This window comes from Babylonia areolata, chromosome 15 (assembly GCF_041734735.1).
Source record: "Babylonia areolata isolate BAREFJ2019XMU chromosome 15, ASM4173473v1, whole genome shotgun sequence".
NCBI lineage: Eukaryota > Metazoa > Mollusca > Gastropoda > Neogastropoda > Buccinidae > Babylonia > Babylonia areolata.
Window position 1 is genome coordinate 32,636,181 of NC_134890.1, and position 26,833 is coordinate 32,663,013.

Below are 26,833 nucleotides of genomic sequence, written 5' to 3' on the forward strand. Positions count from 1 at the left end.
ACACACACAACGTTCCTGCCCCACCTCCCATTGCCCTTCCCCTCTCCCTCCCTCTCTCACCCACCACACTGACAGCCCCCGTTTCTCGTCCATGTTCATCACTCCCACTCATACTTCATCCAGTTTTACATCCCAGCATTTTAGAAGTCTTCAGACGGGCGCAATAGCCGAGTGGTTAAAGCGTTGGGCTTTCAATCTGAGGGTCCCGGGTTCGAATCACGGTGACGGCGCCTGGTGGGTAATGGGTGGAGATTTTTACGATCTCCCAGGTCAACATATGTGCAGACCTGCTTGTGCCTGAACCCCTTTCGTGTGTATATGCAAGCAGAAGATCAAATACGCACGTTAAAGATCCTGTAATCCATGTCAGTGTTCGGTGGGTTATGGAAACAAGAACATACCCAGCATGCACACCCCCGAAAACGGAATATGGCTGCCTACATGGCGGGGTAAAAACGGTCATACACGTAAAAGCCCACTCATGTGCATACGAGTGAACGCAGAAGAAGAAGAAGAAGAAGTCTTCAAAATAATGAACACAGAATTTGGTGGTTGAGCTGTTGATAGACATGGTAGTCTTAGTGTTTATGGAGCGTAGGCATGGTAGAATGGAGTGTAGACATGTTAGACGTCGTGTTTACTGAGCAGTGCATGTGGGTTTAGTTCAATTCAGTTACTCAAGGAGACATCACTGTGTTCAGACAAATCCATATACGCTATGCCACATCTGCTAAGCAGATGCCTGACCAGCATTGCTGCGTAACCCAACGCGCTTAGTCAGACCTTGAGAAAAAGAAAAAAAGTGCATAAACAAATAAATTGATGCATCATTAAATTAATGAATGAATAGATAGATAAATAAACACATGTGTGTGTGTTGCAGGACGTGGGTGAGGAGGAGGTGACGTGGTGCAGCATGAACTGCATGAACCAGTTCCTGCAGACAGGGCCCCACATTGAGGAGGTGGAGGAGGACGAGGACGACCTCGACGGGGACAACTCCAACACCTCCACCCTCATCATGGACAACGACAAGCCCGACGACAAAATGGAGGTGGACTCCGACCTGGGCGGCAAACCCCCGCTCTCCCTCATCACCTCCGCCTCCGTCCCCATCACCGAGGCGCTGTCCATCAGCACGTCAAGCCCCGCCCTCTCCGCGTCGGCCTCGGCAACCACGCAGCCCGACACCCCGACCACGCCCACCGCGGGGCTGAGCACGTTCTCGTCTCCGTCAGCGTCTCCAGCGCACTCCCTGACGAGCCCTGGTCTGCGGACGGGACCTCTGGGGTCGCCCCATCACCCCATGCTCACCCCCCCTCTGCGGGGGAAGGAGGAGAGAGCAGGGAAGAGGCATCGTCGAAGCTCCAGTACGACGTCGCAGGACGGTTACATCCTCAAGGTGAGGGTTTTCTTGGGGGAGCACTCTTCCTTTTTTTTTCTCCTGTGCTGTACACTTTTTTGTTTTATAGGATAGTTGTCATTCAGACAGTTGTGGCCAGCCTCAAAAACTGAGTCAGGCTGCCTGCATGGTGAGGTAAAAACAGTAAAAAGCCCACTCATGTGCGTACACATGATCGTGAGAGTTACCACCTATGAATGAAGAAGAGGGAGACAGATGTTGAGAAGGGTGTACGTCAGTTATTCATATCTATAGTCCTTTTTTTTATTTTTTTAAATTTTAAAATAGAGATAGATATATACACACACACATAATTTTGCTTTTATTTTTGCAATAAATGTTTGGATATACTTGTGTAACTACTGATTTGATTGCAACTTATTAATCAGATACTTGTGTAACTACTGATTTGATTGCAAATTATTTGTCAAAATTTGTGGGATGTGCGTTTTATGAAACACACAAGACCTTTGACACGTTTCACAACTGATTTTCACACAAGGTCCTCTGACAGGCAGGGTTCTAACAAAGTCATGTTAGTCTGGAAAAGACTTGGGGGGGGGGCGGGGGGGGGGGATGAGACATCCCTTTGAGAGGGGTGTGTTTGACACAGGGTGTTTTTGATGGTTGGGGGGTGGGGGGGGGTGGGGTTAGACAGGTGATTAACACACCTGATGATGTGTTGCAGCCCTCAGGAAAGGGGTGTGTTTGACACAGGGTGTTGTTGATGGTGGGTGAGGGTGTGTGTGTGTTAGGTGATTAACACACCTGGTGATGTGTTGCAGCCCTCAGGAGAGGGGTGTGTTTGACACAGGGTGTTGTTGATGGTGGGTGAGGGTGTGTGTGTGTTAGGTGATTAACACACCTGGTGATGTGTTGCAGCCCTCAGGAGAGGGGTGTGTTTGACACAGGGTGTTGTTGATGGTGGGTGAGGGTGTGTGTGTGTTAGGTGATTAACACACCTGGTGATGTGTTGCAGCCCTCAGTGAAGAAGTGGAGGGACGAGCGCTGGCGGCGGTGGGACAGCTCCATGTCACTCAACAAGCTGCCAGAGATGTCCGCCAAGGAGCTGAACGAGGTGAGACGGGCACAGCAGCCAAGTGGTTGAAGGGTTGGACTTTCAGTCTGATGGTCTCGGGGTTATATCTCAGTAACGGAGCCTGGTGGGTAAAGGGTGGAGATTTTTCTGATCTCCCAGGTCAGCACATGTGCAGACCTGCTTGGTGTCTGAATCCTCTTCGAGTATACACGCACGCAGAAGATCAAATAGGCACATTAAAGATCATGTCAGCGTTCGGCATGTTATGGAAACAAGAACATACCCAGCATGCACCCCCCTCCCCCCGCCCCCCATACCCCTCACCCCTGCCCCCGACACCCCATCCCAAAAATGGAGTATGGCTGCATACATGGCAGGGTAAATAAACAAAACAGTCACACACGTAAAATGTTACATGCCTGCCTGAGTGTGTATGTGTGTGTGCCTGAAATTTGATTGAATGGCACAGGAAACAAATGATGAGCAGCCGTCAGTAGGCTTTAACCATGTAGGCAGCATGTTGGGAAATGACCCCGTAGAAGGATAAACCACAGTACTGTGTGCAGCACACACTTGGCATCCTGAAAAGATTCAATGGGTACTTGACCAAGGTTGAGAAAGGTGGGGGAGACCCTCACTCAGTCTGGCTCCACGATTAAGCCATTATTGTTGTTAGTAGGGGGCTTAGTAGGTGGTGTCCTAAGTACGTTAAATCAGAACAGGCACCACTGAACACCACCGAAGTGACTCAGCAGCAGTGCAGGGTCTCCTCTGGTGTGTGGCCTCTTGGCGACCTAACATCGATGGTTCCCTGCGGACTGCCGATGGTGGAACTGTGACGGATGAATCCGGGTATGGCCGTGTATGGGGGAATCTAAATGAGCGGTATGGGAGTAATGCCACTGAAACGGTGCAGATGATGGGGCAGCAAAAAAAAAAAGGGGGGGGGGGGGGGGGGGGGGGCGGTTGAGGAAGGCTAAAGTGGCAGAAAGAGAGAATAAGGTCCCACCTTCCGATGCAGAGCTTTAGACAGTGAATAGAATCCACTGTCCCATCTGTACAGATGTATAAGGCTGTTGGACCTTTTAACCTCCCAACTGGTAGCCAGCATGACAGATGATATAATGATACATATTGCAGTTCACATTAAAAGGCAACCTGGTTGGAACTGACAAGAAAGAAAATGTTGTCGTTGATACTGTTGCTCCCCAAATGGTGACTGTTATTTATGAACTGTCTGTCAGCTTATGATGTAAGAACTTTGATACACATTTGTCATTTTCAAAGCTGTGGTTGCTGTTATCAGTAAAAAAATAAAAAAAGCTAAGAAATTTGCTGTGTTTGACGTCAACGGATTTATCGTATCATATCCAAGGAAGGTGTGAGGATTTTTGTGACTTTGACGAGATGTACACATGTTTAATAAAATCAGACTATTTTACTCTTTGCAGTTGACATCATTTACACATTCAGTGCTTGACCTCGCTCTCTGTCTGTTCCTTTCTTTCTCTCTCTTACCTCTCTTCCCCCTCCCCCCCCCCCCCCCCCCCATCTCCTGTCCCTCTACACTCACCAATCTTTTCAGATTGACATAAGAGATGCAAAGGTTGGTGTTCTTTATCAGTATCACCCTCCCCCATTTCCCCCCCAAAGAATAACACTTTGTTTCACGTTCTCAAACTAATAAGTTGTTCAAGATTAATGCCTTGTGTTGGACAAATCAGTATGTTCAGTTTGATTCCTGACACAGTTCAGTGCATGCGTTTTACTTTTTGTTTCTGTCGTTTCTTTGCACACAGAAGGAAATTCTCGTCGTTGGTTTGCACTGAAATTCTGAAATGCTTTTTTCTTTTTTTTTTTTTTAAAATTAATTTTAGGAACTTGTCAGTTTTCTTCTTTTTTTGGGGGGGGGGTGACATATTCTTCCTGTTGTGGTATGCTTAAAAACTTTATTCTTCTATTCACATGCACAAACATGCACATGCGCACTCACGCGCACGCGCGCACACACACACAGAGAATAAATCATACTTATTGCCCAAGTTAGTAAAACATGAATCCACAAACTGAGAACAGATGGTACATTCTGGGTGTGATGTTGATTCTGGGTGATTCTGTAGTGATGTTGACATCTTGTCTTACACTTTTTATAGCAATGATAGTGTGTACTTCTGCCAGTACATGTGAGGGAATCTTAAGAAAAAAAAAAAGAGAAATAAAAACATTTTTCCTCCCAAAGAAAGAAAGAACATTTTGAGGTAAGGGGAGCTGCTTTCGGATTTGCACACACAAGATTGTGTGTGCGTGTGTGCGTGTGTGTGTGTGTGAGTGGTTCTCTATTTGTATACACACACCATGGACTGTTGTAAGTTGAACACTGAATGGAATAATGTTTTGGTGCTGGAGAATGACAGAGTTATATAGAATATGCTGGTGATTTTTTTTCTCTTGAGGGATGGGGGGGTGTATACTATAATTATGTTGTGTGTGATTTACACAATTTTTTAAAGTCAGCTACACTAGAGTGGGGGTCTCATTTGGTAAAATGAAGGCAATTGTGTAGACAGGCTAGGATGAAAAAATAATTTAATTACACATACTTAACCGTGACCCACTAGTGCAGACTCCAGCAGGGGTCTGACATTCCTGTCCTGTGCAAACTACTATCCGCCTATGCGGAGAAAACTAAAGTAGCTACGGCCGATGACCTCCCGGAAGTAGGTAGCCTCCCATTTGCCCCCCTGACTAGCGCCCTCTTTTTCTGGCAGCCATTATTTGAATTATACCAGACATGAAAAAATAAATGGGCAGGATGTATATACAGTGTGTAATTTGCTTTATAATCAGTGCTGGTGATTTAGTATAATGATGACATTCAAATCTGCGACAGTGTCTAAGTGATATACTTCGTGTAAAGTTGTGTTTTACAATCTGTAAATAGGTGTCTACATTATGTGCATCATTTAGTGCTTCATGTAAAGGTGTGATAGTAACAGACTGTAACGATGTTATCACACACTTCATGTAAAGATGTGACATTTGCAGAGTGTGAAAAAGGTGTGTAACAGACTGTAACGATATTATCACACACTTCATGTAAAGACGTGACATTTGCAGAGTGTGAAAAAGGTGTGTAACAGACTGTAACGATATGATCACATACTTCATGTAAAGATGTGACATTTGCAGAGTGTGAAAAAGGTGTGTAACAGACTGTAACGATGTTATCACATACTTCATGTAAAGATGTGACATTTGCAGAGTGTGAAAAAGGTGTGTAACAGACTGTAACGATGTTATCACACACTTCGTGACATTTGCAGAGTGTGAAAAAGGTGTGACGTTACCTCATGTGATGGAGTGGTGGTGTTTTCAGCTGTGGGAGTCCCTAAACATGACCCTCCACCCGGCCAACCTGCCTGACGACCAGCGAGTCTGTGCCCTGTGTCACCTGGTGGGAGACGGGGACCCTGACGGACCCAGCAGGTGAGTCCTGCAGTGATTGTTTATTTCACATGTCTGTAACATGTTACATGTCTGCCTTAGTGTGTATGAGTGCGTGCCTGAAATCTGATTGAATGACACAGGAAACGAATGATGAGCGCCCAATGGCAGCCGTCAGCTGGCTCTACCAAGGTAGGCAGCCTGTTGTGCAAATGACTCAGAGTTTGTAAAGTGCTTAGAGCTTGGTTTCCTACCGAGGATAGGCGCTGTATATGTATCCGTATCATCACCATCATCATTTTGTTGTTATATCTTATTATTTAGAAAATCATTTATGACATTGATACAAATAACCGACAATAGAATACAAAAACAGCAGCAAGAGGACCAAAAAAAAAAAATATATATATATATATATATCGCAGTCGAAGAAACTAAACTTCACAATTCACAAAGGTATTTTGTGAGGAGTAAAAAAAAAAAAAAAAAAGAGGGAAAAAAGCCTGATTCTTACAGAAGTTGAACCCACAACTCTGGCTTTCAACACACACATGCACACACACACAGCCGTCCTGCCCTCATGCTCACACTCACACACACATACACACACGCGCGTGCACGCACACACATGCACACAGTCGATAAAAATACATGTCCGTCTTTCCGTCAAAGAGGCATACACTCTGTTAGAAAAATCAGCATGGGGTCGATTTCATAACCGATGGAAGGAAAAGTTTTTGAAACATAGAGACATTATTCCCCAAGAATATTGTTAAAGAAAAGATACCGAATCCATCAGCTTGCTGCACAAGATTAATAACCTCTACTTTCTTGCGTATAAAACTTGATGCGCTGTAGACGAGGTATAGTAAAAATGTTGCATGCATCTGTGGTAAGCAGTTCAGCTTGCATCATTGTTTGTTTCACTGTCAGCAGTTTCATACCCTCTTGCCCAAGTATTTCATAGAGAATAACTATTCTGCAGATGATTTTTGGAAAGTTATTTCTGACGAGGCTCTTATGGTCGAACTTTCACAGGCATTGGTTCATAGCCCTGTTTTTACATTCCTTTAAAGTACTTCATAATTGTGTTAATGGTTTTTAGTTATTATTATCATTATTGAATTGTTACTGTTAAATCTAATTGCATGGTAGTTATGTATTTCTTGGTAGTTTTCTACCTTTTCTGTTTTCTTCTTCGCCCCCTCGTCTGATATCACTGATAGTGAAAAGACGCTAAACTAAAGAACGAAATACACAAACACACACACACACACACACACACACACACACACACACACACAAACTCCCATCAACTGCACAATAACACATGCAATACTGTGCACTGCGTCAGGTTGCTGAACTACGACGTGGACAAATGGGTACACCTGAACTGTGCGCTGTGGTCGGTGGAGGTGTATGAGACGTGTAACGGAGCCCTGATGAACACGGACATCGCCTTCACCCGCTCCTTGACCACAGAGTGCGTCGTCTGCCGCCAGATGGGCGCCACCCTGGGCTGCTTCCGGCACCGCTGTGCCAACAGCTACCACCTGCCCTGTGCTCGCGCCAAGGGCTGCATCTTCTTCCAGGATAAGGTCAGGATCTTGGGGGGCTGGGGGGGTGTTGCCATGCTTTTCGTGTCTGTGTGTGTGTTGGTGTTAGGAGGACGAATATTTTTTTTTTTTTTTTCTAATAAACTGCTGGCAGAAAATGGGTGGTAATGATGTTCTCTTCCTGGGGAGAGCAGCCAGAATTTCACGCACAGAAATCTGTTGTGACAAAGAAAGAGTAATACAAGTAATACAAACAACCCGGGTGTGGCCGTGTATGGGGGAATCTAAATGAGCGGCGTGGGAGTAGGGCCATTGAAACGGTGCAGATGATGGGGCAGCAAAAAAAAACCACACAAGTAATACAATACAAGGGCTGCATCTTCTTCCAGGATAAGGTCAGGATGGTTGGTCTGGTGTGGGGGTGTTGCGGTGCCTTTTGTGTCTGGGTATGTGTTGGTGTTTGTGTGGGGGTGGGTGGGTGGTGGGATGGACAGGTGAGTGTGTGTGTGTTTGGCTGGGTGTGTGTGTGTGTGCTTGTGTATGAGTCTATGTGGGTGGGTGTTTGTGTGTGTGTGTGTGTGTGTGCATTCGAAATGTACAAAATGTGTTCATTTGGCCATCCCAAAGGAAATAGCATGATTGCAAAAAGTGATAAGGAGTAACTTTATTTTTGGAATACCTGAATGAAACCTAGAGGAGTAACTTTATTTTTGGAATACCTGAATGAAACATAGACATGTCTCTGCAGGCATTACTGAATAACATTTTTTTTCTTTGAAGATAATTTATCATCACAAAAATTTTGTTGGCAAGTGTAGCAGAAAGAAAAAAGATGCAGTTCAATGCGTGTTAGAATTTTTGTTCCACCCACCACAGAATGAAGAATTTTTATTATCTGCAATGAAAGCAATTTGTAGAGTAAAACACATCAACAATGCACAAGAATTAGCCTTTCAATATGCATTCTTAAACAACATAGAAATGTTAACTCAAAGATAACATACATACCATGATCACAGTCATACACTTGCAGATATGCTAAAACAACATAAAAACCTTAACTCGAAGATAACACACTCATACACATGCAGAAATCACAGCTGACGTAAAATGCTGAAATGTTAGTATGAAGTAAAGCACACCTACAATAAACACAGTCTGAAGACTTCAACAAAGGTAAAAAAACAGAGGAGAGGTGACAATCACTTTACACATGTTTGATGTGTTGTTGCTGCAGACAATAATCTGTGCCAACCACAACAACATACCCAAACCCTTCCCGGAGGCAGAGCTACTGTCGTTGGAAGTGCGTCGACGCGTGTACATCAACAGAGACGAGGACAGACAGGTGGCCAGGTAGGAGGAGGCAGCTGGTCACCACGCTGTTGTTGTTTTTTTACCTTGTTTATATTCTGTTCGCACAGGTGGGTGGGTGAGTTAAGCCTGCTCACACAGGTGGGTGATTTCGGTATGTTCATACTGGTGGGTGACTTTAGCCTGTTCACAAAGGTGGGTGGTTTTAGATAGTCTGTTCACAAAGGTGGTTGATTTTAGTCTCTTCATACAGGTGGGTGATTTTAGTGTATTCGCACAGGTGGATGACTTCAGTTTGTTCACAAAGATGGGTGATTTTAGATTGTTCACGCAGGTGGGTGATTTTAGCCTGTCTGCAAAGGTGAGTGTTCCTAGATGGTACACACATGATGGTGGTTCTAGATAGTGACAAAGGTGGGTGTTCCTAGATGGTCCACACATGAGGGTGGTTCTAGATAGTGACAAAGGTGAGTGTTCCTAGATGGTCCACACATGAGGGTGGTTCTAGATAGTGACAAAGGTGAGTGTTCCTAGATGGTCCACACATGCGGGTGGTTCTAGATAGTGACAAAGGTGAGTGTTCCTAGATGGTACACACATGAGGGTGGTTCTAGATAGTGACAAAGGTGAGTGTTCCTAGATGGTACACACATGAGGGTGGTTTTAGATAGTGACAGAGGTGAGTGTTCCTAGATGGTACACACATGAGGGTGGTTCTAGATAGTGACAAAGGTGAGTGTTCCTAGATGGTCCACACATGAGGGTGGTTCTAGATAGTGACAAAGGTGAGTGTTCCTAGATGGTCCACACATGCGGGTGGTTTTAAATAGTGACAAAGGTGAGTGTTCCTAGATGGTACACACATGAGGGTGGTTCTAGATAGTGACAAAGGTGAGTGTTCCTAGATGGTACACACATGAGGGTGGTTCTAGATAGTGACAAAGGTGAGTGTTCCTAGATGATACACACATGAGGGTGGTTTTAAATAGTGACAAAGGTGGGTGTTCCTAGATGATACACACATGCGGGTGGTTTTAGACAGTGACAAAGGTGAGTGTTCCTAGATGGTCCACACATGAGGGTGGTTCTAGATAGTGACAAAGGTGAGTGTTCCTAGATGGTCCACACATGAGGGTGGTTTTAGATAGTCTGTTCACAAAGGTGGGTGTTCCTAGATGATACACACATGATGGTGGTTTTTTAGTCTATTCACAAAGGTGGTTGATCTTAGTCTGTTGACACTGGTTGGTGATTTTAGTGTGTTCACACAGTTGGGTGATTTTAGTCTGTTCACACAGGTAGGTGAATTTAGTCTGTTCACACAGGTAGGTGAATTTAGTCTGTTCACACAGTAGCTACCTTGGGTATTGGTTTTACCACACACATCTGATAATAGTAACACCTGTGATAAAAGCTACCCAGGGTGTACGCATTTGTTTTACCACACAATCTGATAATAGCTACCCTGGGTGTATGTATCGGTTTTACCACACAGCTCTGATAATAGCTGCACTGGGTGTACGTATTGATTACCACACAACTCTGATTATAGCTACCCAGGGTGTACGTATCGGTTTTACCACACAGCTCTGATAATAGCTACCTTGGGTGTACGTATTGATTACCACATAGCTCTGATAATAGCTACCCTGGGTGTATGTATTGATTACCACACAGCTCTGATAATAGCTACCCTGGGTGTACGTATTGATTACCACACAACTCTGATAATAGCTACCCTGGGTGTACGTATTGATTACCACACAACTCTGATAATAGCTACCCTGGGTGTACGTATTGATTACCACACAGCTCTGATAATAGCTACCCTGGGTGTACGTATTGATTACCACACAGCTTTGATAATAGCTACCCTGGGTGTACGTATTGATTACCACACAGCTCTGATAATAGCTACCCTGGGTGTACGTATTGATTACCACACAGCTCTGATAATAGCTACCCTGGGTGTACGTATTGATTACCACACAGCTTTGATAATAGCTACCCTGGGTGTACGTATCGGTTTTACCACACAGCTCTGATAATAGTTACCCTGGGTGTATCCTACACCTCTGACAAAAGCTACCCAGTGTGTACGTGTCAGTTTTACCACACACCTGACGATAGCTACCCTGGGTGTGCAGCATGGTGTCCAGCCTGATCCACCCTGATGAAGGGCGCTACGCTCTGCGCATTGGTTCCCTCATCCTTCACTGCATCGGTCAGCTGCTGCCCCACCAGATACAGACCAACAAGTTCAACACCCAGGAGTTCATCTACCCGGTATGAGTGCACACCTCTGTGTGTGTGTGTGTGTGTCGGGCGTGGGCATGGGGGGGTGAAGTCATCATCCAGGTGTGGGTAGTGGGGGGGGCGGGGGGGGGGGGGGAGGGTGAAGTCAGCTAGCAGTTTTATGTGTGTGTGTGTTTGAAGGAATTATCTTGGTTGTTTAATACTGTGTTCTACAGTTGGGCCAGTAGCAAAGTGAGAGCTGTATTATCAGTGGTTTCTCCATTGCAATGGGAAATCATTTACAGCTTAGTCTTTTGTGAAGGACTATGACTCTCAAACTTGGAGGCAAATTACACTGGCTCTTAGTGCTGCAGCCTTGGGGGCTAGCTGGCCTTTGGGAACCATCACAACACTGACTATCCTAAAACCCTCTTGGCCGAGAGAGTGGGGATGAAACTTCAGTCAAGACAGTCTCCACTGTAATCAACTGTCACTGTAAAAACAGCATGCAGTCTGTGACACTTGTGACATGACCTGTGTGACATGACCTGTGTGACAAGTGCCTGTGTGTGTGTATGCGTGCGTGCCTGAAACCTGATTGAATGACGCAGGAAACGAATGTTGAGCCGTCCAAAAGGCAGCTGTCAGTCGGCTCTACCCAGGTAGGCAGCCTGTTGTGCAAATGACCCCGTGTTTGTAGAGCACTTAGAGCTTGGTCTTCTACTGAGGAAAGGCGGCGCTATGTAAGTGCTCATATCATTCATCATGAACATATCATTCATCATCATGATCTGTGTCTTTGACAGGTTGGTTTCCGCACCACACGTTTCTACTGGAGCCACCGCAAACTGTACAAGAGGTGTCGCTACCTGTGCAGCATCGCAGACAACCAGGGGGCACCAGAGTTCATCGTGTGCGTGAAGGAAGAGGGTCACAATGACGTTACCTTCAGAGACTCGTCCGCCAAAGGTGACCGCTTTCTTCTCGTTACGTTGCTTTTCTTTCTGCCTGTTCTGACTCGGTGCTTTTTCTTCAGCACTCTCTTTTTCTACACTTTGCTGAATTCTCTAGTTGTTTTGGGTGTTGTTCTTTGGGTTTGTTTTTTTTCATGTTAGAATTTGGCCTAACAGAGCAAACATAAGATGATGATGATAATGGCAATATTAACGACAATAATAGTTCTTATGATAAGAATAAAATAATGATAGTAGTTATAGTACTAATGATGACAGTAGTAGTAGTACAAGCAGAAGCAAGCTGCAGATGCTTTACATATGCTGTACTTTAAAAGAAGCATACAAAGGCGTATGGTGAAATAGAAACAGTTGTATAAAAAAAATGTGTGGATGAACATGACTGACACAGGTGTTTGGACAGGTGTGTGGATGAACATGACTGACACAGGTGGTTAGACAGGTGTGTGGATGAACATGACTGACACAGGTGGTTGGACAGGTGTGTGGATGAACATGACTGACACAGGTGGTTAGACAGGTGTGTGGATGAACATGACTGACACAGGTGGTTGGACAGGTGTGTGGATGAACATGATTGACACAGGTGGTTAGACAGGTGTGTGGATGAACATGACTGACACAGGTGGTTAGACAGGTATGTGGATGAAGTTGACTGACACAGGTGGTTGGACAGGTGTGTGGTTGAACATGACTGACACAGGTGGTTAGACAGGTGTGTGGATGAACATGACTGACACAGGTGGTGGGACAGGTGTGTGGATGAACATGATTGACACAGGTGGTTGGACAGTTGTTTGGATGAACATGACTGACACAGGTGGTTAGACAGGTGTGTATATGAACATGACTGACGTAGCTAGTTGGACAGGTGTTTGGATGAACATGACTGACACAGGTGGTTAGACAGGTGTGTGGATGAACATGACTGACACAGGTGGTTAGACAGGTGTGTGGATGAACATGACTGACACAGGTGGTTAGACAGGTGTGTGGATGAACATGACTGACACAGGTGGTTGAACAGGTGTGTGGATGAACATGATTGACACAGGTGGTTAGACAGGTGTTTGGATGAACATGACTGACGCAGGTTGTTAGACAGGTGTGTGAATGAACATGACTGACACTGGTGGTTAGACAGGTGTGTGGATGAACATGACTGACACAGGTGGTTAGACAGGTGTGTGGATGAACATGACTGACACAGGTAGTTGGACAGGTGTGCGGATGAACATGACTGACGCAGGTAGTTAGACAGGTGTGTGAATAACATGACTGACACTGGTGGTTAGACAGGTGTGTGGATGAACATGACTGACACAGGTGGTTAGACAGGTGTGTGGATGAACATGACTGACACAGGTAGTTGGACAGGTGTGCGGATGAACATGACTGACACAGGTAGTTAGACAGGTGTGCGGATGAACATGACTGACGCAGGTAGTTAGACAGGTGTGTGGAGGAACATGACTGACACAGGCGGTTAGACAGGTGTGTGGATGAACATGACTGACAAACAGGTGTCACATATTTGTTGGACAGGTGTGTGGATGAACATGCTGAAGCCACTGAAGGAGATGCACAGCAGTGCAGACATGGTGAAGATGTTCCCAGAGTTCATGTGCATGGAGGAGCTGTTTGGACTCAACGAGCCCTCCATTGTCAGGGTGCTGGAGTCTGTAAGTGCACTTTCAATCTGAGGGTCCCGGGTTTGAATCTCGGTAATGGTGCTAGGTGGGTAAAGGGTGGAGGTTTTTCCAATCTCCCAGGTCAACATATGTGCAGACCTGCTTGTGCCTGAACCCCCTTCATGTGTATACGCAAGAAGAAGATCAAATACGTACGTTAAAGATCCTGTAATCCATGTCAGCGTTTGGTGGGTTATGGAAACAAGAACATAGCCAGCATGCACACCCCCATGTGTGTGTGTGTGTGTGTGTGATTTTTTTATGTTCTTAGGAATTTTTGTGTGTGTGTGATTTTTCAGGGTTTTTTTTTGTTTTTTTTTGTTTTGGGTGGGGGAGTGTGTGTGTAATTTTTTCCAGTTCTTGTGAAGGTTTTGTATGTGTGTGTTGTGAGACATGGTTAATGTGGTGTTTGAACATGGTTGCTGTGTGACAGTTGCCGGGGGTGGACCTGCTGCACAACTACAAGTTCAAGTACGGTCGCTCCCCACTGATCGAGATGCCACCCGCCATCAACCCCACAGGCTGCGCCCGCACTGAACCCAAACTGCGCACCCACTTCAAGAGGTGAGGGAAAACACTTGTTCAATTACACATACTATGCTATACTGTACTATTATCATTATTATTATTATTCCATGCTTTTACGTGACCTACTCGTGCAGCCACTTCAAGAGGTGAAAGAAAACTCTTATTTAATTACATATACTTTGCTATACTATACTGATATCATTATTAGTATTATTATTGTTATTACATACTATACGGTGACCCACTCGTGCACCCACTTCAAGAGGTGAGGGAAAACACTTGTTCAATTACACATACTATGCTATACTGTACTATTATCATTATTATTATTATTATTATTCCATGCTTTTACGTGACCCACTGGTGCACACTTCAAGAGGTGAGAGAAAACTTGTTTATTACACATACTTTACTATTATCATTATAATTAATTATTATTATTACATACTATACTGTGACCCGGGAGTCTGATTCCCCGTCCTGTGCAAAATACCACCCCACTGAAGGGGAAAAAACAAAAATATATGCGGATAGTTACCTCCCCCAGTGCATGCGTACACAGCGCCCTCCTTGAAGAAAACTACTGTTTAATTACACTCATACCGTGACCCACTGGTGTAGACTCCAGCAGGAGTCTGATTCCCCATCCTGTGCAAAATACCACCCCACTGAAGGGGGAAAAACAAAAATATATGCGGATAGTTACCTCCCCCAGTGCATGTGTATACAGCACCCTCTTTTAAGAAAACTACTGTTTAATTACACTCATTATACCGTGACCCACTGGTGTAGACTCCAGCAGGAGTCTGATTCTCTGTCCTGTGCAAACTGCCACCCTGTTGAAGGGGAGAAAACGAAAGCAGATGCGGCTTGTAACCTCTCCCTGATATCTGTGGAGTGATGGCCTAGAGGTAACACGTTCACCTAGGAAGCGAGAGAACCTGAACACGCTGGTTCGTATCACGGCTCAGCCGCCGATATTTTCTCCCCCTCCACTAGACCTTGAGTGGTGGTCTGGACGCTAGTCATTTGGATGAGACGATAAACCAAGGTCCTGTGTGCAGCATGCATTTAATGCACGTAAAAGAACCCATGGCAACAAAAGGGTTGTTCCTGGAAAAATTCTTTAGAAAAATCCACTTCGATAGGAAAAACAAATAAAACTGCACGCAGGAAAAAATACAAAAAAATGGGTGGTGCTGTAGTGTAGCGACGCGCTCTCCCTGGGGAGAGCAGCCCGAATTTCACGCAGAGAAATCTGTTGTGATAAAAAGAAATGCAGATACAAATACAAATACCTCCCCTGTGCATGCCTTTTGAGTGCCCTCTTCTGAGAAAACCCCCCTGGAAGGAAGGTGGCAGGATGGTTAAGATGCTGACGGGCGCAATAGCCGAGTGGTTAAAGCGTTGGACTGTCAATCTGAGGGTCCCGGGTTCGAATCACGGTGACGGCGCCTGGTGGGTAAAGGGTGGAGATTTTTACGATCTCCCAGGTCAACATATGTGCAGACCTGCTAGTGCCTGAACCCCCTTCGTGTGTATATGCAAGCAGAAGATCAAATACGCACGTTAAAGATCCTGTAATCCATGTCAGCGTTCGGTGGGTTATGGAAACAAGACCATACCCAGCATGCATGCCCCTGAAAACGGAGTATGTCTGCCTACATGGCGGGGTAAAAACGGTCATACACGTAAAAGCCCACTCGTGTGCATACGAGTGAATGCAGAAGAAGAAGAAGAAGGTTAAGATGCTGATCTGCCAATACACTGTCAGGCTGAGGGTCTGAGTTCCTTTCTTTCTCTTTGGCGTTGGACAGCTACACTGTCAGGCTGAGGGTCTGGGTTCCATTCTTCTCTTTGGCGTTGGACAGCTACACTGTCAGGCTGAGGGTCTGAGTTCCTTTCTTTCTTTGGCGTTGGACAGCTACACTGTCAGGCTGAGGGTCTGAGTTCCTTTCTTTCCTCTTTGGTGTTGGACAGCTATACTGTCAGGCTGAGGGTCTGAGTTCAGATTTCTGCTCTCGCTCTTTCTCCTTTTTTTTTTTTTTTTTTTTTTTTTTTTTTTGCTGCCCCATCATCTGCTCCGTCTCAGTGGCGTTACTCCCACGCCGCTCATTTAGATTCCCCCATACACGGCCACACCCGGGTTTGTCCGTCGCAATTCCAGCGTCGGCAGTCTACAGGGAGCCATTGATGTTAGGTCGCCAGGAGGCCACGCACCAGAGGAAACCCTGCACTGCTTTCTCCTAAGTTTGACTGGAAAATCAAAGTGGGCATCTAGCCATTCCGATAAAACGAGATACTGAGGTCCTATATGTAGCACGCGCTTGGTGCACTGAAAAAGAACCTATGGCAACAAAAGTGTTGGCCTCTGGTAAAATTATATCAAAGAAATCACTGTGATAGGTACACAGATATATTTGTGCAGGCTGTATCAAAGAAATCATTGTGATAGGTACACAGATATATTTGTGCAGGCTGTATCAAAGAAATCATTGTGATAGGTACACAGATATATTTGTGCAGGCTGTATCAAAGAAATCACTGTGATAGGTACACAGATATATTTGTGCAGGTAACCGAGGCCTGACTAGTGTGTTGGTTTCGCTGCTGTCTGGCATCTGCATAGCAGATGGGGTGTAGCGTGTGTGGATTTATCCGAACGTAGTGGCGCCTCCTTGAGAAACTGAAACTGTTCCTTTGCTTTTTGTGTTGGTTTGTGATGTTTGTTGATGTCTGATTTGGAATTCAAATGTTGCTGCTGCGAAATGAACGCACACATACGTAATATAAAATGTTAACCAAAGATCCGAACAGAAGCTGGTTGAGATATTATGTGACTAGCCATGTATTTGTGTACATAATCGTTGAGTATTGGTATGTTTTGCTTATATGTCGTGTAGAAGTTACTTAACTGAGCTAGGGAAGCTAAGAAGAGTGTTGAGGTGTACTTACACACTATAGAAAAAAAAAAAGAACGCAACTATCATTTTTGTTGTTTTTATCGAGGTGGACACTATCAGGCATGTTAGTATTTGAACAAGGCTTCCAAATCTTTTTTTTATTTTTTATTATGATCACCCCATGATCAGTAGTCAAACGTGAATGTGCTGTGTGTGATGTGACACTGCAGTGGTGATGTTTTCTGTCCCTTGTTCAGCTTGCATGGTGCAAGTGACGAGGGCCAGTGGTCAGACTGTTCATTCCCAGTCGGATGAATAAAGATGTATTGTTGATAGAGCATTAGAACAAAGGTTTTGATGTACTGTTATCCCCCTCCTCCTCCACACCCCCACTCTCTTTCAAATTGAATCTTTCAAATTTGACACCTCTTTATCCTAAAATGTACTGATTATGTTTCAGTATCATTCATATTTCATATATATATATATATATACAATATGATAGTTGCCATGCATTCACTTCCCATGTTCCAACAATTGATGTTTGTCACTCTGTCTCTCCTTCTCCCTGTTATCATTTTCTTCTTCTTCTTTTTTTCCCTCTCTAATAATCCTTTCATTTCATAATGATTTGATCTTTTCAATGATAATATGTGTCGTTGCGTCATACTTAGGTTATGTACATGTTTTTATTTATGTGCTTTATTTTCATGTGTAATTGTGTGTGTGTGTGTCTGTGTCTTGTGTGAGTGTTTTGCCATTGCTTTTTTTTTTTTTTTTTCTCGCTTTTCTTTCTTTTTTGCCCTTGAGGGCTGGATGTAAAAAAGCAGCTGTGCTCACTCCACTATCCTCGTGAAATAAAAATTCGTTTCATTTCATTTCGTTTCTTTTCTCTTGTGACCGTGCCTGTTGCTCAGCAAGAACTAACTGACGGGGGTTGCGTGTGTCACTCAGACATCACACCCGCTCATGTATTTCTATCAGACCGCACACCCTGCACTCGAGCCAGTCCCGCTCGCTGCCTTCCACCGTCACCAGCGTCACGGGCGACATCAACTCCCCCTACATGAAGCAGTTTGTCCACTCCAAGTCACAGCAGTATCGCCGACTGAAGACGGAGTGGAAGAACCTTGTCTACCTGGGCCGCTCACGCATACAGGTATGTCAAATTTGGAGACTTTGTTCAGTGCGCTTTGAATTATAGAATGTATGTGCGTCAAAGTTTGGAGAATGGTTGAACAACAGGATGTTTTATGACAAGAGTGTATTTTGGGGGGGGGGGGGGGGGGGGGGGGACTTTGTTCAGTGCACTTTTGAAATACAGACTGTATGTATGTTTGAAATGAACAACAGTATGTTTTTATGACAAGAGGGTATTTGGGGGGAAAAATCTTTGTTCAGTGCTTTTTGAAATACCAGAATGTATGTACGTCAGAGTTTGGAGAATGGTTGAACAGCAGGATGTGTTATGATTAGAGGGCATTCAGGGATGAGGGGACGGATAACATTGTTCAGTGTACTTTGAAATACCAGAATATATGCTGATGCACACAGGAATGTCATCTTTAGTGAACTGTTTGACAACAGAATGTTTCATGACAGGGTAGTGGAAGAAAACACTGATGCACTTTGAATTGCAGTCCTTTGGATTGTTTGCAAAAAAAGAAAAATAATGCTTGAAATGTGGGCTGCTCTTCCCAGTATAGTACCATACAATACAATGCATTACAGAACAGTATACACAGCACAGCATGGGACAGTACAGTACAAGACTAGACATATAGCATAGCACAGAACATATAGTACAACGCACACACTTGAGTGTTGTGCAATGCAATTCAGTACAGTACAATTCAACACAACATGACAATACCACATAGTACAGCAACACTACAACACAACACACTACAACTCAATGCTACTACACACTGCACCACAACACACAATCAACACACCACAACACACTTAAACCCAACACACAGCAACTCAACACACTGCAACCCAACACACAGCAACCCAGCACACTTCAACACAACTCACAACAACTCAACACTCTACAATGCGACACACTGCAACACAACTTGCTACTGCACAACACACTGAAAAAAACACTGAAAAACAAGGTACTACATCATAACACACAACAACCCAACACTCTTCAACCCAACAAAACAACACACTTCAACCCAAAACACTTTAGCCCAGCGCACAACAACCCAACACACTTCTACAACACAACACTACAACACCACAACACACTACTACAACACAACACCACACCACACAACTACAACCCAACACACTTCAACACAACACCAAAACACACTACTACAACCCACAACCCAACACACTACAATCCAGCAACATGCGTGTTGCAGGGACTGGGGCTGTACGCAGCCAGGGACCTGGAGATGCACACCATGGTCATTGAGTACATCGGCGATTTGATCCGCAACGAGGTGGCCAACCGCAGAGAGAAAGAGTACGACAACCAGGTCAGTAGCTGGCTCTTGTGGCTCTTTTTTTTGTTTTGGTCAGGAGCTGTGTCGTGTGTAAACCCTCTGGTTCTTTTACGTGGTGGTTTTGGGGTTGTTTTTTTTACTGTTTGGAAAACAAACACAACAAATTGGTAAGTAATTATCCCCAAAGGCTTTTTTTTTTTCGGAATAAATACATGAAGCACAATTACTATGGCGGACTTGAAGTGAATTGTGGAGTTGATAGTCATGGATGCCAGGGGAAAATTCAGGAAAAGGGAGAGAATCAGGCTGGAATTTTGATATATAACATTTTTTTTTTCCCCCTTGTACACAATGTTATATTTTGACATTTCACGACATCAGTGTGATTCAACATTCACATAGCAAAACATTTGGTCCATCAATGATCATCAAAAAAAATCATTAATTTGTTGAGATACAAGGGTTATTTTTCAATATGGTAATACTTAAAATAGTAATAATAAGATGAAGAACAATAACAAATAATAAAGAACAAGATAAACAAGATACCAAATCTTTTTTATTTTATATTGTGCAGTATCATACACAGTTCAGATGAGCCGAGAACCATTTTATATCTGTTCCTTTATGTGTGGTAAAAATATTGTTTACTTTTTCTTGCATGGTAGAATCTGTGTGTGTGTGTGTGTGTTTTAAGTTTCATTTAAAACCATGTACAGATAAACTGAGTTGAGAATCATTTACATCTGTTCTTGCATGTGTGTGTAGTAAAGTTATTGTGTGCACATTGTTTTTTTCATTGATGTATATATATTGTTTTCAAGAATGTTAAAAACCATTTACAATTCACATGAGACAAGAATAGTTTTACATCTGCACCTTACTGTGTTATTTATTCATTTATTTACTAAGACGTCTTGCCATAGCACGTTTGTGAAGCTCAATAGGCTTTGTTTTTATTTATTTATGTATTAAGATATCTTGCTATAGCGCATATTTTTGAAGCTCTGTGCGCTTTACAATTTGCACAAAAAACATTCACTCAAACATCCCCACACAAACATATGCACATAATTGGAAACATGGGTAAGAGAACAATGGAGAGATCATGTCATTGTGTGGCAGAACCGTGGCGTGTACATGTTCCGCATCGACAACGACACGGTGATTGACGCCACGATGGCTGGGGGCCCCGCCCGCTACATCAACCACTCCTGCAGCCCCAACTGTGTGGCGGAGGTGGTGCACTTTGAGAAGGAGAGCAAGATCATCATCATCACCAGCCGTCGCATCCAGAAAGGGGAAGAGGTGGGTAGGGCTGTTCTGGGACCATTCTTCTTCTTCACTCATTTATATGTGTGTGTCTGCGCGCGCACACACACAATGAATATGTATGTGTGTGTGTACGTATGAATCATCTTCTGCATTTGCTCATACACATACACACATACACACACACACACACACTGAATATGTATGTATGTCGGTTTTTAATTTTTGTAGTATGCTCAAAGGAGGCAAAAAAGTCATTTTAGCTGTAAGCAAGATGATTAGATTTGCAAATGTTGCCTAGTTATACTTTTGGAGTTAAAAGACATTTGTGTTTTTTCAACTTTTATGTGACATTGTTGTGTATTTGGAAATGTTTGTTCTGGGCACGAAAAGATTATTTTGCAGTAATCCTCCATACTCCAATAGGAGTGAAAGGATAATTAAAACTTGAAACTTGTGTGTATCTTCATCTTCTGCGTTTGTGGGCTGCATCACCCATGTTCACTCGTTTACATGTATGATTGTTTTTATCTCGCCATGTAAGCAGTGATACTCAATTTTCAGGGGTATGTGGTTGGGACTTACAGGCTCAAAAACTTTCCCCCCCCTTGTTCACTCATACAAACGAGTGGGCTTTTACGTGTATTCATGGCCATTTTTACACCCTGTGTAAGCAGCCATACTCCATTTTCAGGGGTATATGGCTGGGACTCCAAGGGTTAGAAAGTTGGTGTGTTTTTTTCTCTCTCTCTCTCTTTGGTGCCTCAGAACTTAGTACATTTTCTGGTGGGTTTGGCACCGAAATCCACATACCTCCATTTTAAGGGGTATATGGCGTGGACTTTGAGGCTTAAAAAGACTCCCTTTTTTGTTGCCTTGGAAGTTGGGACATTTTTCTGGTGGGTTTGTCAGTAAAATCCAGAAGTAAGCTAATTTTGTTATGTATTAAAAGACTTCAGTATTGCCACTTTACCCAAAGGTGTACTTACTCTTTGTTTTCTATATTAGCAGTAATTATTACTGATTGAGTTGTGATGTGGCTGTGTATGGAGGAGCACCCATTATTGGATGGAATAAATGCAGGGACATGGGAAAACCCTGCTCAGTAAATGTTGGGGAGGGAAAGGGGTTTAACCAGGGAGGGGGGTTGTGGAACAAAACACACACACACATATACACACACACACACACACACACAAAGAGGGAAAAAAAAAAGAAAAGTTGCATGATTTATTGTCCGTTTGATCATGATATACACGTGTGTGTAACGACTGTTGCAGCTGACGTACGACTACAAGTTTGACTTTGAGGATGACCAGCACAAGATCCCTTGCCTGTGTGGGGCAACATACTGCCGCAAGTGGATGAACTGAGCGTGTCCAGAGTACTGGTGCCTACCTACGCACTGGATGAACAGACAACAGGTGAACAGACAGGTGCCTTGCCCTGTGGATGTTTCTACCCTGTGTGATCCAGTCTACCCGGGGTGGACTGTTGGGCAGGGGAGTGTGGACGGCTGGGACTGACCGACACACACAGGCATGACGCTGGAGGTGGCTGTGTGGGTGTACCCCGTGTGTGGTTGCAGGTGACAGGAGTGACTTGTCAACTCCCCCCAAATCACTCCTGCTCATCTACTGTCAAACACCACCACCACACCCACCCAACCCAACACACTGGACATCCCTCCCTCCACCCCCCACCCCCACCCCCACCCGGCCGGCCCAGAACTGAACTCGAACCCACAAGTTGACTTGAGCAGAATGGACTCAACACTTTACTTTGTTTACTATGCACAAGATCTCCAGGGGGAAAAAACAACGGACCACTGTGGTGTGAAGTAGTCTACTGTACGAAGAGAAAAGTTTGAATTGTAAACAGGCAGTGCACAGTGACGGATGAGGAAGTGCACAACAGTTGGAGTGAATGGATGCAGACAGGTGAGAAAAGGCAGGTGCCCCAGGTGTGTGGAGCTTGTGTCCTGAGGGCAGTTCTGCAGTGGGGAGGGTCTGTCATCCGCTGCACTGTGCACCTCCCTGGGTGAGGTCCGTCCCCTGTAGAGATCGGAGGACCTGAAAGGATGCAGGCACACCGACACAGCCTCCCCTTCCAAGATGGCAGCAGTTATTTCCGTGTGTACATGTCACGTGCCCCTTTCCCCCCTCCCCCCACCTCCCTCTTTCACTTGTGCTGTGCTGTGCTGGTTTTATTACACTGACATGTTTTCAATTGTATGTGTGTGTGTGTACATTTTGCGGTTGTTGGTTTTTTTGTTGTTGTTTTTTCACAGCTGAAGAGACATTGTAGAAAGGTATCTACGGATTGATTCATATTAGGTCTTAGCTAGTTGCTCACTCTTGTCTAAATCTTTAGAGACTGTGTGGAAGGTTCTTCATTTGCACTGAAATTACTTGACAAGTGAAACACATGTGTAACATGTGAACCGAAATTTTTTTATTCCAAATATTGAAACGTCAGTGTGACTGGATAGATATTCTGATCCCCCCCCACCCCCCAAGAGTACAGTACTTGGCATCACACTGAACTAAGATGACTAATTGATTTATAACATTATTTGAACTTTTCTTTTTTCAGTTTATTTTACAATGGAGACAAATCCTGATATCCAGTTTGCAAGAAAGCTCCCATGGGTTATAGCATAAGAGAATTTTGTCAAGTGTTAACAAGGATAACTAACATTCGTTATTAGGTGCCAAGAAAGTGTGGAATCGGTTGCGGTGCTTTTTTTTTTCTTGTTCTTGGGTAGTGTGTGAGGGAAATCATTCAGAGGGAGAGGTCCTGCCCTGGGGAGAGAGAGGGCACTTGCAAACCAGAAAACAGGAGTGCTACTTTCAGTTGTAGCGTGTCCTTTCTTCCCCTTGTATGATTTCTATGTGTACATACGTCTCCAGTAAGACTTGTTATCCCAGGTTTGTCATGATGTATGGATAAAGACAACTGTACAGAGGAACAAGATGATCATTAATTCAATGTGTTGGACACCAAGTGTATTTCTTTTAAAAACAAATGCATCCATTTTGCACTTTTTTTTTTTTTTTTTTTTTTTTTTTGGGTGTGTTTTTCTTTCAATTTTTTTTATTCCATTTTATCTCTTTGCGGAAGATTACTGTGCAGATTGTGTATACAAACCAGTTTGACATAGGGTTCGACAGACTCAGAGACTTGTGATCAGAAGACAGAAAGGTGAATTGTGTATATAGATGGACATTGTTTCATGTGTTGGTCAAAATGCAAAATGCAGCTCTGCACTGGATTGTGTCTTTTTACACAACTATGACATAGTTTGTTTATTAATGTATGATTTTTTTTTTCATGTAAATTTCTATTATGTTCTTTTTTTTTCTCCTTCATTGTGAATCCTGAACCAACTGTCCACTCCCCCCCCCCCCTCCCTCCCCCTCTCAGTTTTGTAGCAATCTCATATATGGAGCATGGTGAATGCAAAACAATGTATTTTTTGTTCTTTGTGTACTATTCACGGTTCTTTTTACAGTGTTTTAAAAACAAGTTTGTTCTTTGTACAGTTCTCTCCAGACGCTAGCAGTAGTAGTGTTGTTAGAGACGTGTTCAGGGGGTTGACAAAGCTGTGTAGGGACGCAGCACAGAAGCTGACCAAGAGGGGAGGAGAGAGGCTGTATATATAGATAGGTACCCAGGTTCTGACGCAGCTGGCTGCAGTGGTGCACCGATTCCGTCATGTCATCCAACCACTGCCCCTCACCGCTCCGCCCCCCTGACCCCCCCAAACCCATCCATCACCACGGCACATCCTTCATGTCTCGCTTCATCAGGCAGTGTAACATCGGTTCTCATCTTGCCTCCCATGTTCACGCCGTCTCCATTCAGTGCGTACAGAACTGCTGATCTGCATCATTTGCCATCAGATAAATATTGGGTAGATCATCAGTGACTGTGGTAAAACATCTGTTAGTTGTGTCAGTGGTGGGGGGCTGGGGGAGGGGGGAGGGGATTGGAGCGGTCTTGCAGTTTCTCCCACAAGCCATGACAAGGTTTGCCAAGGAACCATGTTTCTTTGACCGGCATGTCCTGTCAGGTTCAGTCGTTTGTTCCCCCACTGATGTGTTTCAAGTCGCAGGGCAACTGTCCTCCCTGCAGTGTGGCTTGTTGAAACAGTTGCCAGTTCAGACAGAATCAGTTGTTTTTGCCTCTCCCCCCTTCTGGACTGAGGTTTCAAGAAGATTGACACCTGACCCTGTCAGCCAGATGAAAACATAGGCAGCAGCCAGTTGTTAAAGCAGTTACGCCATTGGTTCACCTGACAATGGCCACGCCTCTGTGGAGAGTTGCCATTGGTTCACCTGACAGTGGCCACGCCCCTGTGGAGAGTTGCCATTGGTTCACCTGACAGTGGCCACGCCCCTGTGGAGAGTTGCCATTGGTTCACCTGACAGTGGCCACGCCCCTGTGGAGAGTTGCCATTGGTTCACCTGACAGTGGCCACGCCCCTGTGGAGAGTTGCCATTGGTTCACCTGACAATGGCCACGCCCCTGTGGAGAGTTGCCATTGGTTCACCTGACAATGGCCATGCTCCCTGTGGAGAGTTGCCATTGGTTCACCTGACAGTGGCCACACCCCTGTGGAGAGTTGCCATTGGTTCACCTGACAATGGCCACGCCCCTGTGGAGAGTTGCCATTGGTTCACCTGACAGTGGCCACACCCCTGTGGAGAGTGGTTGTCACAGGTGCTGCTGCTGCCATCTGTTGTCAGTGTGGTTTGTTTCCCTGTGGCGTTCTGCGTTGTCTGTTGTAGAATGTGATATAGACCTAGACTGGTGTCCCTGACCTCTCGGGGGTTCAGACAGTAGTAGCGTCGTGTAGATAGGATCTGTGTGGCAGTCGCTCGGAGGGCCTTGAGACGTGATACACTGTGGATTGTACAGAACCTTGATGGACATTACCTCATTCCTGTATCACCATCATCTCTAGCAAAGGGGTTACAAAAAACTTTTTTTATTCCAGAAAAAACGCAGCACTCATTCAACTTTAGAATCGTTCTGTTTGATTCAAGAGATGAAAAAAAAGGAGAAAAAAAGGCGGTCCATTTTGTGCAGCAGTAAAAAATTATGCATGCTCCCATGCCCCCGCCATACCCCAACCACTTTACTGGAGAATTTCGGACACATGGATTTTTTTTTTTTTTTTTTTTTTTTTTTTTTTTTAATACAGTGTCCAATGTTGTGTCTGATCGTGTTCAGCTAGCTCTCTTATCAGTCCCCATCATGTTTTGTCTTCAGTGATTTCTCAAGATTCTCCCCCTCCCCTTTGCCCTCACTCATCTTCCAGATCAGTTTCTCCAAATGCTTGAATTGAATTTATGAAAAAAAATCTATTAATAAATCTTTGATAACATTTTACACTTGTTTCCTGTGGTCTTCTTATCGCAGTGTGCTTGACCTGTATGGACAGATGTTGCTGGTCAGTGTGAAAACAGAGTTTGTAAAAAATGTACTCAGTGTGCGTGTGTATAAAGTCTGTAAAAATGTAGTGTGTGTATGTGTATACAAAGTCTGTAAAAATGTACTTGTGTGTATGTGTGCACACGTACGTGTAAATGAAGCAACTCTGCATAAAAATGTACTTGTGTGTACCTGCGCAAGTGTATGATAAGCAGAACTCTAAAATGGATAAAACATTAAGCTGAACATTAAAAGATTACACAGCTGTACAATACTTCCAAAAATGAAAGACTAAGCCACCAGTCTGCTTGTCAAGCTGGTCACATTCAACTCACATAGTGACACACTGGTCACATTCAACTCACATAGTGACACACTGGTCACATTCAACTCACATAGTGACATACTGGTCACATTCAACTCACATACTGGTCACATTCAACTCACATAGTGACATACTGGTCACATTCAACTCACATAGTCACACACTGGTCACATTCAACTCACATAGTGACATACTGGTCACATTCAACTCACGTACTGGTCACATTCAATCACAGTGACACACTGGTCA

The 26,833-nt window shown here is 44.3% G+C and overlaps 1 protein-coding gene across 1 annotated transcript in view; it reads left to right on the plus strand.

Moving 5' to 3' along the window:
* The window catches only part of LOC143290332 (uncharacterized), a 158,286-nt gene extending 132,450 nt beyond the window's left edge, over positions 1 to 25,836 (plus strand). The window contains exons 72-84 of the mRNA XM_076599685.1: positions 884 to 1,402; positions 2,382 to 2,480; positions 5,818 to 5,927; positions 7,240 to 7,483; positions 8,679 to 8,797; positions 10,903 to 11,041; positions 11,797 to 11,959; positions 13,510 to 13,646; positions 14,089 to 14,219; positions 18,071 to 18,245; positions 19,465 to 19,581; positions 20,674 to 20,856; positions 22,101 to 25,836. Coding sequence (XP_076455800.1) covers positions 884 to 1,402; positions 2,382 to 2,480; positions 5,818 to 5,927; positions 7,240 to 7,483; positions 8,679 to 8,797; positions 10,903 to 11,041; positions 11,797 to 11,959; positions 13,510 to 13,646; positions 14,089 to 14,219; positions 18,071 to 18,245; positions 19,465 to 19,581; positions 20,674 to 20,856; positions 22,101 to 22,193 — 2,229 coding nt within the window. The 3' untranslated portion in view covers positions 22,194 to 25,836. The remainder of the gene's footprint in view (positions 1 to 883; positions 1,403 to 2,381; positions 2,481 to 5,817; positions 5,928 to 7,239; positions 7,484 to 8,678; positions 8,798 to 10,902; positions 11,042 to 11,796; positions 11,960 to 13,509; positions 13,647 to 14,088; positions 14,220 to 18,070; positions 18,246 to 19,464; positions 19,582 to 20,673; positions 20,857 to 22,100) is intronic.
* Positions 25,837 to 26,833: the final 997 nt, after the last annotated feature.